The following is a 17606-nucleotide window of genomic DNA, read 5'->3' on the forward strand; positions in this document are numbered from 1 at the left end:
GGGAAGCGTGGGGTCATGAGATTCACCATACAGCCTGGACCTAGGGCTATGGTGTACACATGCTCACAGTACTCCAGCTTCTAGGGTTTAATAGCTCCTGTTGCTTTTCTATACCTCCTCCACTAGGGGTGAATCCCACTGATTCGGAGAAAATGAAGATTCCCCTGGCATGCCTCCAACACCAGCCTAGATGCTAGCCTAGGCTGGCCTGCAGACTATTGTCCTTTATGGAGTGGTTCTGGTGGCATGTGAATTTCACCCATAGGAAAGAGTAATTGAATGTATAAGTGAATTCTAGCTAGCCAATAATACAACAGGGGAAGATGTGAGGTTGATAGTAGATAATGCATTGAACAAGTAAACAGTATGAAACCTCAACAAAAAATGAGAGAATCAAATACTGTATTGGGGTGTTGCTAATTTGTGTAAGTAATATAATGAGACAGTTACTCCACTCTAGTAAGTAATGGTTAGGGCCAGTGTTCCCTCTAATTTTTCCCATGCATGTGCAGAATGAATTTTGTTATGTGCACCAATATGGAGGGGCTGAGGGGTTTGGAGTGTGGGAGGGGGGCTCAGGGCTGGGGCAGAGGGTTGTGGTGGGGAGGGGGAGGGCTCTGGGCTGGGGCAGAGGGTTGGGGGGCGGGGAGGTGAGGGCTCTGGCTGGGGGTATGGGCTCTGGGGTAGGGCCGGGGATGAGGGATTTGGGGTGCAGGCTGCCCAGGGGCTGCAGCGGGGAGAGAGGACTCCCCCTCAGCTCTCTCTCCCCGCAGCAGCACTTGGGGTGGGGAAGGGCGGGTCCGTGCTGCAGCCGGTGGAGAGAGGCGCCTTTCCCTCCCGCAGCCCTGAGCCCATGCACAGGGCTTAATGCAGCTGTGCAGCTTGGAGGAAACTTAGGTTAGGGATCTGTGTTTTTCTTGGAGGTTGCAGCGGCTGGCTCTGGCACTCCCCCCAGTGGAGGCCTGAGCAGCCGCTGGCCCCCTGGGGCTTCCCCCTGCCCCGGCAGCTGGTGCCACGGCTTCCCTTCCCTGGCAGCTGGTGCCATTTGCCCCTCGGGACTCCCATCCGCTGGTGCCATGAGCCCCGTCCCCTTCCCCCCCCCCCCAGCAGCTGGTGCCGCGGACTCCCTGGGGCTTCCCGCCACCCCCCAGCAGCTGGTGCTGTGGACTCCCTGGGGCTCCCCCCCGCCCCCCGGCAGCTGGTGCAATGGGCTCCCTTGGGGCTCTTCCCCCTCTCCCCCCTTCCGCTGCTGGTGCCACAGACTGCCCCCGGCAATGCCCCCTCCTAATATTCAACCAGGAGTATTTATGATATAAGTCATGATCAGGTCACAGGCCGTGATATTTTGTTTCTTGCCCGTGACATCCATGACTTTTACTAAAAATACCCCTCATTAAATCATAGCCTTAGAAATGGTAGACGTCAGTTACAATACTGTCAGTTCAGTCTTGGGTATACCTGTGTAAAAAGGGAGAGGGAAGACTTGAATAAATCACATTGCCAGCCTAGCAGTATGTAAAGGGGAGGTTAGGGAGAAGTCAGAAGATCAGTTATTCTCGTTAATCAATAAGGGCGGAGCAAGAAATAAAAGCTTTAAACTGCAGCAAAGAAACACTTAAAACCTATTCCAATGCTTAGAACAGAGGTTCCAAAACTTTTTTTTTGCTTTTTGCTCAGAGATTCATATCCCCATATGCAAGCCCCCTCCACCGCACCCCTACACACCCAGCTACAGGAGAGGGATAGCCCAGGTTGTGAGTGCCCTGCAAGAGATGGTGGGTGGTGGATGCCTGTGGCAGCTTGGGAGGCTAGGTTGCTCTTTGTTCACTCACCCCTCCGTCGCGTTCACCCCATCAGGAGCAGGTGTTCAGCTGCCCCATCCTTTATCTGTTGCTGAGTCTGTTGGCAGCTGCTGGGGAAACTCCACCTCTTCTGTGCTGCTGCTTTCTGATAGTGTGTGGCTACAGCTGCAGTGAATCCTGCCAAATGTGGCTCCCTTGCAATGTGCATGCACCTCAGAATTTCTAGTCAGGCAACAGCAACAGCCTCCTAATGGTGTCACTAGGTGGGGCCTGTCGTGTCCTGGAGGATGTGACTGACTGGAAGGTGCCTTTGCTCCACACTGCTCGCCAGCTCCTTAGTTGTGCCTACCTATTGCAATCCCAGGGGGATGCCCCACAGTTTGAAAACCAATGGTTTAGAATATCTATTTAAAAGTTTGGCAATACAATAAGCTATCATATGAGATTATAGAATTGCCATTATTGGAGTTATCAAGGTCTTTCTAGGTACCCATCTGTCAGATATATTTTACAACTAATCAAAGCACTTCTCTCCTGATACAGAGTGATAGGCTAGATAATTCGACAGGTGCTTTCCAGCCCAAATGTTTCGTGTTTATGTATAACTTTGGTGTGGGAGAACTTGTTTATTTTCCCTTCTTTGTCTAATTCTATCCTCAGGTACATATATGCAACTCTCAATCAAGTTAGTATGGGTTGTACATGTGTATTTAAGGCAGAATTGATTCATGTTGGCTAACTGAACAGTGGACAATCAACAGTCTGTTATAAGTTGATCCAACCGCTGGGCACCATGCGCCTATAAGCCACCTGGATCTTCATTGAGTTTAATCATTATTCCTAGTTCTGCATCTACAGGGCACATTCCTGGGTTCAGACTTTTTATCTGAGCACTTCTTTGTGCTCCTGTGTTGAGTCAATTTTTCCATGGGGATGGCTTGGTAGTTGAGAGACCGTCAATGGCCCTAGATTTTTATCTTTGTGGCTTCTTAGAGATTGTCCTTTAACAAGATATCAAACGCTCCTGAGTAAGATAGCTGACTGGAATACATCATAATACCCTTGAGCAACGTTAGATGTGAGTTCAGCACATAACATAAAATGGATGCCCTAATCCAAAGTGGAGTTCAGAATTTGATTCAGACATATCTCACTCTGCCACTCGCAGTAAATACAGTGTTTGTGTATGGTACCGTTCTGATCTTATGTTAATATGTTTAGCTGTTAAAGCAATTTTCAAGTTTTGCATAGAATGACTTCACTGCATTTCTATTTACTATTTTTTTAATAAATTGTTTTAGTCTAAACTCGTTTGAGAGTCATGCAAACAATAAATGTTCATCTTTGATATAGCTCAGGTCAATACTGTTACCCAGTCCTGGTCTGATTTATTAAAGCAAATCTTAGATATTTGACAGTTCAAAGGACAAGTTCAATTAAAATAAGAATATTTCACTTAATGTACTTAGATTTACTTTAAAGACAGTATTTATTTAATGCGGTGTGAATTTTTTACCATATTAAAAATGAGGATTTTATAAAATATTTTGTACCCACTGGTAGTGATCTTGCAGTTTTTTATTTAATTATGTAGCAACAGAGTCCCTTTGATAAGAAGAGGATTTGGGGATGAAATCCTGATCTCATTGTAGTTAATGGCAAAACTCCCACTAACTTCATTGGGGCCAAAATTTCACCAAATCAATCCAGAAGACTCTAGTACACTGTTGCATTGGAAAAAAACACTGAGAAAATAATATAGAACCATAGTAACTAAAATCAGTTAACTAATAAACTAAATTGTTTGTCCTGACTGTAAAAGTGAATAGTCCTCATGTAGAATGTGAAATTTTATACTTCTGTTTTCACAGAGTTGGAGTACCTAAAGGGGCTAAAGGGTCACCAATTTCCAATTTGCAAAATAAGAAAGCCCCAAAACAAGCAGAAAGTTTTGAAGATTTGAGGAAGGAAGTGTTCAACATGCTTTGTTATCTTGGTCCTCATCTCTCCCATGATCCCATTTTATTTGCAAAAGTGGTTCGCTTAGGAAAAGCATTTATGAAAGAGGTTGGTAAGATAGAGCAACTTGTCTAAAGTTTTTGATGGAAACATAGCATTCCCTTATGATGACAGCAAAACATATTTTATTAGATACTTGTGATGTGTTCACATGCTGAAACAGAAAATGTCCAAACAGTTTTTAAAAGGACAGTTTCCCTTTACTGTTCCCACCCATTGATCTCCTTTATTATAACTATTTTACAATGTTATCTTTTGTGTGGATAGATTTTTATGAAAAAATACTATACAATTTCATTATGAAAAAATACTATACAATTACAGGCTTTTGCACTGGAAAAATGTGAAGGTCATCCTGAAGGCCATGGTGAACAATAAACCAATATGGGACCAATTTTAAAAAGTTGGTTTCTCCCCATCTGTTAGGTATCATGGAGAGTGGGGGATGTGCTTTTTCTCTCCCCTTCAGTGAAAGTTGCCAAATCAAACCCATCCCAGCGATTGGATATGTTGAAGAGCTGCTATTTTCTAGCTGGACTGCCTCCACTGCCACCATGATGTTGCCATATGGTAGCCATAGAGCCTACCTCTCATATGCTGCTGACAGGGATGGGTTTAATTCAGAGGGCTATGAAACCTTCTAAATCCCGAAGTAGCTCACTTTATTTTTAAAGTAGACCCTTTTGGGTGCTATTTTGGCCATGGACCTTACTTTTCTACAAAGTGAGTGTCAAGACTGTGTAGTGATCTTTTTTTATTTAAAAAGGGCAAAGGGGAGTTTTCTTGTATTATGAACTCTCTTGGAATGTAGTCTTCAGATCAAGTCAAGGCCCCTGGGTTGTTTTTGCTCCTGTTCCAGCAATGTTCTGTTGGATACAATACAGGTTTGGCCACTTTGCTGACCTGCCTCATCTTTCGGGTCATCAGTTCAAAACTATAAAAACAGTTGAATCTTAAAAGTGAAAATGAATAATATTTAAAACTTGGTGTGACTTGCATCTTTGCACTCTACGATTAGTGGCTTGCCCACTCCTTTCGTCTCTTCCCCCTGCTTTTTCACTGGTTGCTGTGCTCTCTTAGGCTATGTCTACACTTCATTGTAAGCTCAGGGTTCAGATTCTAACCCAGGGCTTGGACTCAGGGTCCCAGGACTCCATGGGGGTGCAGGGTCCAAGCCAGAGTCAGGCGTGCACCCAGAGTTAAAACTCCATTACTTTGCATTGTAGACACATTCCCAGTGGACTTGTGCTCTGGAAATCCACAAACAGCATCCCACAATCCAACAGGCTGTCCTTTGGACAGTCAAGTTTGGTGGATAGTCAAGTTTCCCCATACTACACCACTAAAAAAGGGCTAGTGCCACATTTTGGAATAAATGTGGTTGGTTTCGGGGCCTGTATAATGCAGTGTAGCCACTGATTGGGACCCAGGGTTCAACCGTTCCTAACCTGGCGTTACAAATGAGTATAGATGCTCAAGCCTAGGTTAACAAACCCAGGATCTGCTAACTCAAGTTCTACTAACCCTGAGCTTACCTTGCAGTGTAGACATACCCTTATTGGCCAAATACCATGAGTCAAATAACATCAAATGCTGGCTGACACAAACTGCAGCAAGATGAATAATCCAGTATCTTCCATTTCCAGTAGTAGTTGCAATAATATTATATAATTTTTAACTTCTCCTGCCATTCTCCCTCCTCCACTTGGATGGATGGTATTATTCCTGTACATCCTTGTCAGAGCAATGAGAGAGCCCAGTGACTAAAACTGCAAATTCCCTAGCACATCTCCCTCCTGCCTACTTCTGGTGTAGAAGACTGGAATTTGAATGAAAATGTGTTGCATGCCAGTGCAGTGTATTGCTATTAGACTGCCAATACTGAATTCATATATGCCGAGGATTTTGCTTATAGGTCTTGGCATCTTATTTAGAATAAACAGACTTCTTTTAATCACAAATTTAAACCTGTGACAGAGCCCTTCTGGTTTGCAAGATACTTAAGTTGAGTAATTTGCAGTTTACTCTGTGGTGATGGTAATTTCTGATGAATCTTGTAAGGATACCCTGGTCCTGGCTTCTTGGACATCTGAACCCAGGCACTTCTTATAGGTATCAGGGGTTTGTCTTGGTGTCCTAGGTCAAAAGTTCCCCTTCTCTTATTGCTGCATAATACTTTTTTTTTTTAGTGCAGAACTAGAGGTTATGTAGTTAAGCATTCAATAAATGGGAAATGAGAGAATTCCAGTTGAACATGCAACAAGAATAGTGCCCCTTTTGAATATATGCATGAGGATAATAATCAGATACTGTATTTTTAGAAATAGTTTAAAAAGTGTAATAATTTTTTATAACCTTAGAGGCACATGAACTATATATCGTAATACTGTGTACAAGTAACTGCGAGAAGTACACACACATACCATATGCTACAAATGCAGTATAGTAAAATTCTTCCTGACTTCTGATGGCAGAATCTTTGGTCATGCATAACTTTTTAAACAGTTCTGTTGATGCGTGAGCTGTAATAGAATCCATCTCTCTCTCTTGTCTGTGCTGTGCAAACAGGAGTAAAACTATACAGTAAAAGCCGTGTTGTTCAGCACATTGGGGGAATGGAGGTTGCCGGTTAGGCAAAAATTCCGGATAACTTAAGGGGCTCATGGCTGAGGTTGGGGCGTGGGAGGGAGTGCGGGGCATGGGCTCTGGGAGAGAGTTTGGATGAGGGAGGGGGCTCGGGGCAGGGGGTTGGGGCGCTGTAGGGTTTTCAGGGTGTCGGATCTGGATGGAGCTCACCTCGGATGGCTCCCTGCTGCTCCTAGACAGAGGCATGGCCAGGTGGGTCTGTGCACTGCCCATGCCCTGCCCTGAGCACTGGCTCTGCAGTGCCCATTAGTTAGGGACCACCAAGGTGAGCACCATCCATTTCTGTTTCCTGAAATGCTGGTTTCTAGAGTTTTATGATTTATAAAGTGCCGGAAAACACAGCTTTTACTGTAAAAAAAAGTTTTTTACCCACTATTGTTAAAAAATGACAATGAAATACACATGTAGTTGTCAGATAGTGCTGTTTTTCAGCATCACTTTTCAGAGTAGAACTACACTTAGCAGGCATAAGGAGTGTCCTATAATAATGTCATGGTAGTGGTGCAGGCTAGCAGCTGTAAAATTCAAAATTTTGTTGTTACCATAAACATTTGCTCTGATTTTAGAAGAGTCAGATCTGCATGACTGGAGGACAGATATTATTAGTCTTAACCTTTTTTTTTTTTTTTAAACCATGGCATTGTGTGTTTTTTCATTTTCTTAATGAGTCACTGATGCAAAAAATTATATTTAATGAACATCACATTTATTTTTACTAACAACACCTCAGAATATTGAGAACATTTTTAAAGATCTCAGCCCACTGACCCTTTAACTCACTTTACAAACGTATCTTACATAGAAATAAGAAATCCAGACTCCTCTAAGGGCTTGTCTACACAGGGACACTCAACAATTTATCTGAATTAACTAAAGGTGTGAATTTAAAATGGATTAGTTAAATTGCATTAAGCCCCTGTATGTACATTCTCATTCACTAAAGTGAATTAAACTAAACTGAATTATGAGTGTGTCCACACTGGGATTTAATGCAGTTTAAATAATCCATTTTGTAGGGCTCCAGTTCAAAGTTACACTGACATACAAGCATGTTTAGAAGGCTATCTCAAATGTGGCTATGTTCTATCTCTACCTTCTCCTCCCCTTTTCCTCATTGCCTCTAGTTAGTTTTTTGTTGGTTCTAGCGGTCTTTTTTTTAATCCCTTCCACCCCGATGGTTTGCAGATTCTCTTGAGGTGGACTAGTTGAAAATAAAATACAGTAAATGTATTTTACCCAGTTTTCTAAGATGCCAGTTGACACACTGAGTAATAATGTGGCCACCTACCTGCAAATAGGAATCAAACAAAACTATAATGCCAGCATTATATAAAGGGAGTTAAACTGGCATTATATTACACATGTGCATAAATCTGAACAGATGTTACAGTATATAAGCCAATCATTAACTTAAGAAATTTAGACAAAAAATGAAGTGAGTGCCCATTTATTTCACCAAGCAAATATAACCTTGTAATTTCACTCTTAACTGGATAGGATAGTAAACTTGTACAGTAAATTCCCTGTAATCAGAAATTTGTCTTCTATGCTATAATCATGAGGTGTGACCATTACAAGTTATTATGCAACTGTACATCACTTAGAGAAGTGCAACTGTACATTTTTATTAAAATTTTAACATAACTTCGTAGTCATGATTCAGTTAAATGTCACCTTTGTCCAAGACCTTTTACTGAAATGAATTTTTTTCCCATGCAACTCAAAGATAAACTATCAAGTTCTCTACAGATACATATTAATATAGTATTGTGTGCTATATTGGATATAGCTATACGAGTCCTGTTTAAATATTGCTGTACCATAGACAGTGGCCTAGTATCTTTCATCTATTTTTTTCTGTTCACAATTTTTGTGACCTGTAGCTGATTTGTAAAAGTAGAATGATTGATACCTGTATTTAAGGACATTTTTTTAATGGGAGGCTTCAACTATGAATATTGGGCTGTGGTGCTTTCTGTTAGATTGGTCTAATCATCTGAAGAGGTTGTCCTGGTTTTTGGGAAGAAGGAATATTTGAAAAAGTAATTCACAAATGTAAGAATATACTATCATATTTGTTTATCATGTCAAAGATCCATTCTTTACTTATGTTAGACACGTCATATTATTCTGTTTTGTCATTTTAGTGGAAGATTCAGTATTTGAAATATACAAATATGATAGTTTAAGATACATAAATGTTATGCTTATGACAAGGATGAGCAACATTATAGCTGTTTGCTTTAGGTTGGAACTTCGAAGAAACTGAACAGTGAGGACAGAATGGTTAAGGTAACATAGGGAAAGTTATTTTTAATGCCTATTGCAATCAGCATGTTATGTCAACTGTTGAAGTTTTCCCATTCATACTTAATATACATGATTGAAATATTTATAACCACAGTGGTTTTATAGAAACTGCCAGCTGACGAATCATACAGTAGTTGATAAACCCAGGCTTCTAATACTGAAAACCTGGCTTTTGTGCTCAAACTTAACTGGAAAGTATTCTGCACTTCATGTTGTTAACTTAATATACATTCAAAAGGAGTGGGGCAGGATAAGAGGGACAATGGGGACTAAAAAACTTGAATAGATATTATTTCCCAAAGGGTGGCTATTAGAAGAGTTGCTGTCTGTACTTTTATAACAGGCTTGGAAATTCTGCTATTCTAGAATGTATAGTTTGAAAGCCAGATATATTTCATCTCTTTCCAACACAGCAGTAAAATATAGTGTACAGAATAGTGACTTTTTTTAACTGATAGTGGTCTTTTAGTTAATTTACATCTTTCAACAAAAATAATATACAGTTAAGTTATTCCATTAAAATGAGCGTTATTTCATATATGGATGTGGATTTCTTTGAGAAATGAATCAACTTGCTCTTCAGTGGTGGCTTTGTATTTTTTTTCGGTTTTGAAAACAAATCTGAAACATAATAATCAGATTTACCTATTTAGAGGCGATTTCATTCTTTCTGCTATAGTCACTGATGGACTGATAAGTATTAGTATGGTCCTCCAGAGAATTTACATATGTAATATCTAAATAAATAGATTTTTTTTTAATTTCTTGGCATAATGAATCTTCGTGAACTCTGTAAAACATTGCACTGTGTCTACTATACCAAAAACATTAAATTTATGAAGCAGTAGGACACAGCGTGCTAAGATTTAGTTTTCTGGTCTGCACTGGAACACAGGTGGTGCACTTCACACGTTTTCCAAATTAGTGTAGTGTTTGCCTTGCAAATGATAGTGTCTAAATATTGGATGTTTATAAGTTGAACTCTGTTGACTTTTCTCCCCCCTTGTAAAGTAAGATGGATATCATCAGATTTTATACAAGGCTGCCCCCTTTTTTTAAACAAAAACCAACACTCACCATATCAACAAATTAGGCTCCCCTCTCATTGGTGTGCATGCAACTCTAACATTGCTTAGAAGAACCAAATCCACCATGCATCGCCAACCCCCCCGCCCCCAACAACAAAGAAACCCACCTCAAGATTGTACAGCACAAATGCTTGTTTACTTCCACAGTACAAAAGCCACTTGTTGGTTCAGTGTTAGTATTGTTCCTAAAATTATAAATTATAAATTCTTCAGATAGTTTGAAATGTGTAACCTCTAGATGACAGAGCTGAACATCTCAGGTATTGAAATTTTGCTGTGTCTTAGTTCCCTATCAAAAACTAATGTTGAAAAGGATGTATTGATTTTGGGGACTATTCCTGATGTTGACTAAATCTTCTTTTAAAAGCTTTGGGGTGAAATTTTGGCCCCATTGAAGTCAGTTGGAGTTCTGCCATTAACTTCATGGAGCTAATATTTCATCCTTGAACTTAAGCAAAATGAAATAAAAGTGAATCTAGAACCCTTCAATTAACATAAAATGCTTAAGAATAATTTAAAGTGTCTGCTTTCATTTCTGGTTTATGTAATGAAAGTATTGATACGTTGTGACATTTTCCACTACAATTTCAATTTTTTTCAAAAGAACTTTAAAATGAAAATTGTTTAAAGAAAAAATCCTTAAGGATAATGAGTAGCTGAATCTTCATTTAGGTGTTACAAATGTTGGGTGAAAAATATTACATTCAAAACAAATATTTGAATTGTTACTCTCTATATGCAACAATGTATTTGTATATGATTAGTAGTCTCATACTTTATACAGCTAAAAAGATACAGATATTGAGATGAAACTTTGGTGCTACAAATTGGGAGTATTATACCATTTGTGGGCAGTCGATTAGATATAGATTTTTCTGAAGTAACTTTGATTTGAAATTAGTCTATTACTACTGAATAGGTATAACTTAACAGTCATATAATTCTACAATTAATATGAATGTCTTTTTTGTAGTTTCAGTCTGATGGAAATAAACAAGAGGATAAAGAGAAAATGGTGAGTTTGGGTCCTGAAAATTACTATAATATTTCTTTTACAAATAACCTCTTTTCATTCACTAGTACTGTCATACAATTTTAAATGAAAAACTTTCTAATGTTTGTGCCTATGCAGTGCTTTTATTTTTAAAAACATCTTAAAAGAAGCAAGTGAAAACTTCACATAGTTGCAACCCACTCTTTCTTGTCAGAAGATAGTCTACTTGCTTATTCAAGGATCTCAGCTTCTCAGGAGTATGCTTGATTCTGCTCTTTCTGGTCTGTGAGAAGAAATCTCATATCTAATTATGAATTATAATTAGACAAAATATTTGCCTATGAACTTTTTCCTCTCTGTATAAACTCTGTTTTATTGTAGGATGAAAATTGGTTTAAGATTTTCATGGCTCACCTATGTCAGAACAATCATGCTTTTTTTTTTTTTTCTTATAAGCTATAAATCTGTGGTTTTCTTCACCAAATTCAAACAATAGATTCGTCTCTTTATTGGCTGCATTCTGCTTATAAACAATCATGAAAAAGATCTTGTCTTCCTCCAATTGGCTCTCTTCCTTCCAGTTTCTGCATATTCAGTCTGATATTCTTCCTGCTGGGCTGCTCTTATTTTATAGTAATGGTCTATTGACTATATTCTGTCTCTTGCTGATTTTATCTGCGAAAAGTGTAGGAAGATCAAGGAAAACAATAATTAGAGCAGAAATTGTGGCAATATTGTATAGTTAGATGGCCAGTTACTATTAAAGTATAATCTGCTAATCCCAGGAAATTAATTTGCCACTTGACTCAGTGATACTTCTGTGAGATCCAGTTTCTCAGCAAGCATAGGAATTTACCTGTAAAAGGTCTGTTATTGAAGCAGATCAGTTTCCTACAGCGTCCTATTCCTCTCATATTTCACATATCACAGTTTTGTGACTTTCTGAGGTATCAGAACAGGAAAATGTTTGCATAGTGCTGCCCAAAAGTGTTGGGAAAAACCTGTGTTTTTGGTAATTGTAGAGTTTGATCAAAGTAGTTTTAGATTTTCCTGAGGTCAGCTTATATTAACCGTTGTATTGTAGCAAAAAGTTAGGCCCTTTGCTTAAAGATACAATGTCACATTAAAAATAGTAGTTTTATGAGATGGTTGTACTACTGTTGCTACATGCAATACCTAAGATTACCATAACTAGGTTTGGAAAGATTAGATTTTTATCAGTAAATGTCAGTGAACGTCTATTTCACTGTGTATGTACAAACCAAAGAAAAATATTTCCGATGATGATAATTTACAGATAGACAAAGTAAGAAAACTGCTGCTTGAGAATTTATTAGAATTTAAGGATGTTTACTTTCTATCTTCTGATATGTGATGTTGATCATTTGTGTGTTAATGGTTATAAAGCTTTAACTTCTTGAATCTCGACATCTATTGTCGTTAAATTGTCTGACTTCTTTTTATTAACTTAATTCCCCTCATAATTTTCTGTAACTAAAAATTTAAATTGATAAAAATTGAAAAAATGCTTAAAAATAAACATATCCATTGAAATGATAAGTAAACAAAAATCAAATTCTGCCAAGCCTAACCGTAACTAACAGAAATAGAGAAAATACTTTTCTATTTTTCATTTTTTTAATGCTATATCCCTGTTCGTATGGGTATTAACCACAGTAAAAGGGAAAAGATATATATATATATTTAAAAAACATGGAAATGGGATTGTGAAAACACAAATTGGCAGGGAGGTTTCAGGAGCAGGTGTAATAACTGAAAAAATTCACATTTTGAAGATTGAGATTTCAAATGGCAAGTTGTCTATAAAGACAGTCCTAATGTAGTATAGGACACCTTTCTATTGGTTTAAAAATTACTTTTTAAAACAATTGTAAAAGTTACTCTCTCATACCACTTGATATCAAAATAAAAAAATGACTTATCGCATTAGTTGGAATTTTATCAATTTGTTGTTTTGGAATTATGACTGTAATCCATTGACTTTTTCTACCATTTCCCTCAACACTATATGGATAATACATTTAGAACAGTGGTTATGAATATCTAAGAAAATATTTCTGCTTAAAACCAGATTTTGTAATGTAGATGTTTTTCCATATAAATAGGAAGCCACACTATATCATGGGGCATAAACCATATAGACATTTTATTAGTTAATCAAGATAAATAACTTCACTTTGACAGTTACTTTTTTTGAACTTGTCTCATACTTATAGCTTATTTTGTGCTATTTTTTTTGTGTTTTATCTCAGGAGATTTTGTTTAGCTGTTTGTTAAATATTACCGACCAAGTTTTGCTCCCATCTCTTACTTTAATGGACTGCAATGCGTGCATGTCCGAGGAACTCTGGGGAATGTTCAAAACTTTTCCATACCAGTATCGGTGAGTAGCATAGAATACATTTTTATTTCACATACGGAAAGTCATTTTAAAAAAAATTTCAGATTGAATGATGTTCCTTTTTCTTTCTCCCATTCTTATCACTCCAAGCTATCGTCTCTATGGACAATGGAAGAATGAAACATACAACAGTCACCCACTTCTAGTGAAAGTTAAAGCTCAAACTATAGACAGAGCCAAATATATCATGAAGTAAGTTATGCTGGTTTTCGTATTTTGCAGTTAATGAGATTTTAGGAGTAACTTTCAGCTGTTTCATGTAGGTGTCACAGTGAATCCTGCCAGCGTTAATACTTGACAAAGATGATTCCTATTTACAGAGTACTTGAGTCATTAAATGCCTTATGAACAGAGAGTCTCTTAAAATTAACGTTTTGTGATTCACTGAAACTTCCATGAATAAATAATGTCAGACTGATTGTTTTGTCAAATTAATGTTCAGCAATGGTTTTGTTTTTTGTTTTTTTCATTTTTTTCAGGACTATGCCAAGTGAAAATAACTTAAATTAATATCTTCTATGGGACAACATTTCTTGCACAGAATCACCTTAAGAGCTCTCTGTTTTCTGCAAGATTTTTCTTTAGAAACAATGCATTGTAATGCAGGCTATCTTGATTGCTGGGAGGATCTCCTAGAATCTCCCAAATCCTTCCCTATAGACAGCTGCACTTCATAATTTCCATTCTGTGGGTTTTCATTCTTGTGTTGTGTATTTTCTCCCAATCCAGACTCAAATGGTGATGTTTGTCATCTTCCACACACATGGAGTTAATTTTAAGTTGAAAAATTATATGTGGTTGAAACTTACAGTATGTGCATTTTGAGTCCCTCTTTGCAACTCTATCTACTATGTCATTGATTCATGTTAAATCCTTTTTTTGTTGCATGTGTGAACTGAACCCGTGTGGTTTTACCCATGCTATAGTAACTTGGTTATCATGTGATTAGAACTCTTCCCACAGGCAAGACAAAATCACTTCACAGATTTTTGATTTGCAGATTTTAAGGCCAGAAGGAACCATTATGATCAACTAGTCAGATCTCCTGTGTAACACAGGCCATAGACCCTCACCATTTTCCTCCCACACAGTAGATTTGGATGTGTAGTTGGTTCCTTAACATTGTTACCATTTAAGAAAAAGTAGGAAGTATTACACATTTATAACCATGTTAATACCGATCATGTGCTCTCACTGGCTACCAGATATGACTGTGTTTCTGCAGAAATACCCATGAACGTGCACTTATCCCACATACAGAAGAAACATGTTGTTTTTGTGATCAAGTACTTTAGTATTACAACTTAATAACAAAATTTTTCAGGTGACAGTGAGGAAGTGAAAACATGAGTGTGAGGAGGAACCAAAAAATACAAACATTAAAAGATGTGTACATACAATGCTAAAGTATCCCAGTCTGCTTTTGCCAATTTAACTCAATGCAGACTGGCACTGCTTTCAAAGCAGCCATTGGGGTGAAGCAAGGCAAACTATTCAGTATTGCACAGCAGTTTTGGTAGAGAAGTGAGGAATACTGTTTACATTATTGGCATTGCAGTTGGCAATTCACTCAGTACATTCTATCTGTTTATCTTTATCTTTACTTATGTGGCCTCCCATTACCATATTATCTCAGCACCTCGCAATTGTCAGTGTATTTATCCTCACAACATCCCTTTGATGTATGGAAGTGCTATTATCCCATTTTATGGATGGGGAACTGAGGCACAGAGATCAAGTGACTTGCCCAAGGTCACATGGGAAGTCTGTGGTAAAGCAGGGAATTGAATTCAGTCTCCCAACTTGCAGACTAGTGCCCTAACCACTGGACAGTTGGCACTATGTTCTCATACATATTTTAGAATAATTAAAAGGTACACTTCAAATTATGATAAACTCTAAATTCAGTACATCAGATATTGAAGTTTAAATACAGTTTAATCAAGTAGACATGATATTGATGCTTTAGGATATGATGTACAGCAAGAAAGAATAACAAGACATTTTTAGCCAATACTATATAACTGACTGAATTCAGACTTACTGGTAGCATTAATCCTAAGGAAACCACATTTCTTTTTCAATGCACTGTTGACAGAAAAACTGAGACATAAGTTTGTGTTTTTCCTCGTTAAATAACTTCAACTGTTCACTTGAATTTTCACAGTCATACTTTATTTTGATTATAAACTTTAATGATAAATGTTTTCAATAAAGGCAGTTTTGAAGAGAACAAAAATCGTTTCAAAACACAGCAAGAATATTAACATTAAACACCTATTCTTCCTTTTACTTTAAGGCAGTTTGAATTAACTCAGTTCTGCTGCTGATTTGGCTTTCAAAGCAGTGAAGTCCTTGAGAAATTACTAGAGACTGCAATGCTGCAGTAATATAATGCTATGATCCCTGAAGCAGAAGTGGTGCCAATACATGTGTAAAACTGCTGAAGTACCACCCTTCTCCTTTTATATTTCTATGAAAAAATTACTTAGTCTTAAGTTTCAGTATTAAGCTTGCAGCTTCATTATCAAATATACTAAAAGTGAAAAATTCTGAAATCCCAACAATGTTTCTTCTGTTAAGTGAGGTTAATACAATTAATTAATTATTTAACTGACAGTTAATTAGGTATATAAAAAAAAATTAGATTTACAGGAATGAGGATAGCATAAGTTAACTTTTCCTAACATAAGAGCTCTGTGCTTGTGGAAGATATCAGTGTGATTGGTCTTTATATTTCAAGTATTTTATCTATGGGACAGATAAAGTCTCTGGCGGGGAGGGATAGGGAGGGGAGTTTACATTGTCCTGTGGCCCCTACACTGTAGGTCCCTAGCCCATTTGCCTAGTCTGCTTAAAAGTACATCAGTCAGTGCTGGTTGTCCACTAGACACTGTGTTGAGATTGCCAGCTCTTATGTGTAGGTAATGGAATAGTGTCTAGATTTTTGCAATTTATGCTGGATCGAGATTGGAAGCCTATAGATGAATTTCCATTACCAATATTCGGAGCATTTTTGTCAACTATTTCCTCTCCAAAAAAAAAGATTTAGGCTATCTAATTGGTAAAGGTGTGCTTAGGAATAAGATGTACATTTGTGAGAGAGAATAGAAAAACTACTAACACCCTGTAGGGTGACCAGACAGCAAATGTGAAAAATCAGGACAGTGGGTAGGGGGTTATAGGAGCCTATATAAGAAAAAGACCCCAAAATCGGGACTCTCCGTATGAAATCGGGACATCTGGTCACCCTAACACCCTGTGAAGGAGTTAATTGAAATAAAGTATCTCTTCTTTTACAGGCGTCTAACCAAGGAAAATGTGAAGCCTTCTGGAAGACAAATTGGGAAGCTAAGCCATAGCAATCCAACAATTTTATTTGATTATGTATGTGATGTGATATGCATATGTTTAAGTATGTATGTGTGGACCTAATCTGTCCTTTCCTTTCTAATGTGAAAGTCCCATTTTAAGTCATTGGGGCTTGTGTGAGGAAGTGTTACAGAATGAACACTATGTATATATATATATTTAAGGGGAGGATGGATTGCATATTTTGTTCATGGTATTTTAGTAAATTGGAGAAAAGTGCTAATTCTATTATTCTTAATTTATGGTAGGTTTTAAAAACATGTAAAAGCAGCAAAGAATCATGCATCCGACCAAGTGGGTATTCACCCACGAAATCTCATGCTCCAAGAGGTCTGTTAGTCTGTAAGGTGCCACAGGCCTCTTTGCTGCTTTTACAGATCCAGACTAACACGGCTACCCCTCTGATATTTAAAAACATGGTAATTCAGTAGAAATGTAAAAATATACACTGAGATTTGCAAAAGTGACTAATAATTTTGGGTAGACAAATTGAGAGAGGCCCAATTTTCAACAAGTCCTGACTCACTCGCTGAAAGTCAGATCCCTATAACGTGTCATGTGTAGGTCACTCGATCACTAGTCACTTTTTAAAATGTATATCATTGTGGTACTTCAGCTTAATAACAATAACTGTGTGATTTCAATCAACTATTGCATCTTTTTTTTTACTTGTTCATTTTGGTTTCTATTTTAATTTCTTGTAGTAAAATCTTAAGTGGTTGAAAACAAGAAGTAAAGCAAACAAACCCCCTTTTCATTTTTGCTCTTTGCTAGCTTTCAGTATGACAATCAGTGGCAGCAATTCTTATTAATGATGTTTAGTTTTTTTGAGGATGGATTGTTATTTATTTGTATTAACATTTAGAAAAAGATATATACAAGAGAAGAAGCTTTTTGGGGACTATGTTTTCTGTTAGTCTGAAGGCTAACACTATCACTCATTTTAAAGAAAT

General features: G+C 37.7%; 1 protein-coding gene across 2 annotated transcripts in view; it reads left to right on the forward strand.

Annotated features, from left to right (window-relative positions):
- Positions 1 to 17606, forward strand: part of THOC2 (THO complex 2) — a 102864-nt gene that overhangs the window by 44595 nt on the left and 40663 nt on the right. Inside the window, exons 12-17 of one of the 2 annotated variants that reach the window (XM_039487931.1) lie at positions 3674 to 3869; positions 8715 to 8759; positions 10839 to 10880; positions 13133 to 13263; positions 13372 to 13473; positions 16584 to 16668. In XM_039487931.1, the coding sequence (XP_039343865.1) occupies positions 3674 to 3869; positions 8715 to 8759; positions 10839 to 10880; positions 13133 to 13263; positions 13372 to 13473; positions 16584 to 16668 (601 nt within the window). The remainder of the gene's footprint in view (positions 1 to 3673; positions 3870 to 8714; positions 8760 to 10838; positions 10881 to 13132; positions 13264 to 13371; positions 13474 to 16583; positions 16669 to 17606) is intronic. The other variant, XM_039487932.1, reaches the window with a different exon arrangement.

The sequence above is a fragment of the Mauremys reevesii genome, linkage group 9 (genome assembly GCF_016161935.1).
Source record: "Mauremys reevesii isolate NIE-2019 linkage group 9, ASM1616193v1, whole genome shotgun sequence".
Taxonomy (NCBI): domain Eukaryota; kingdom Metazoa; phylum Chordata; order Testudines; family Geoemydidae; genus Mauremys; species Mauremys reevesii.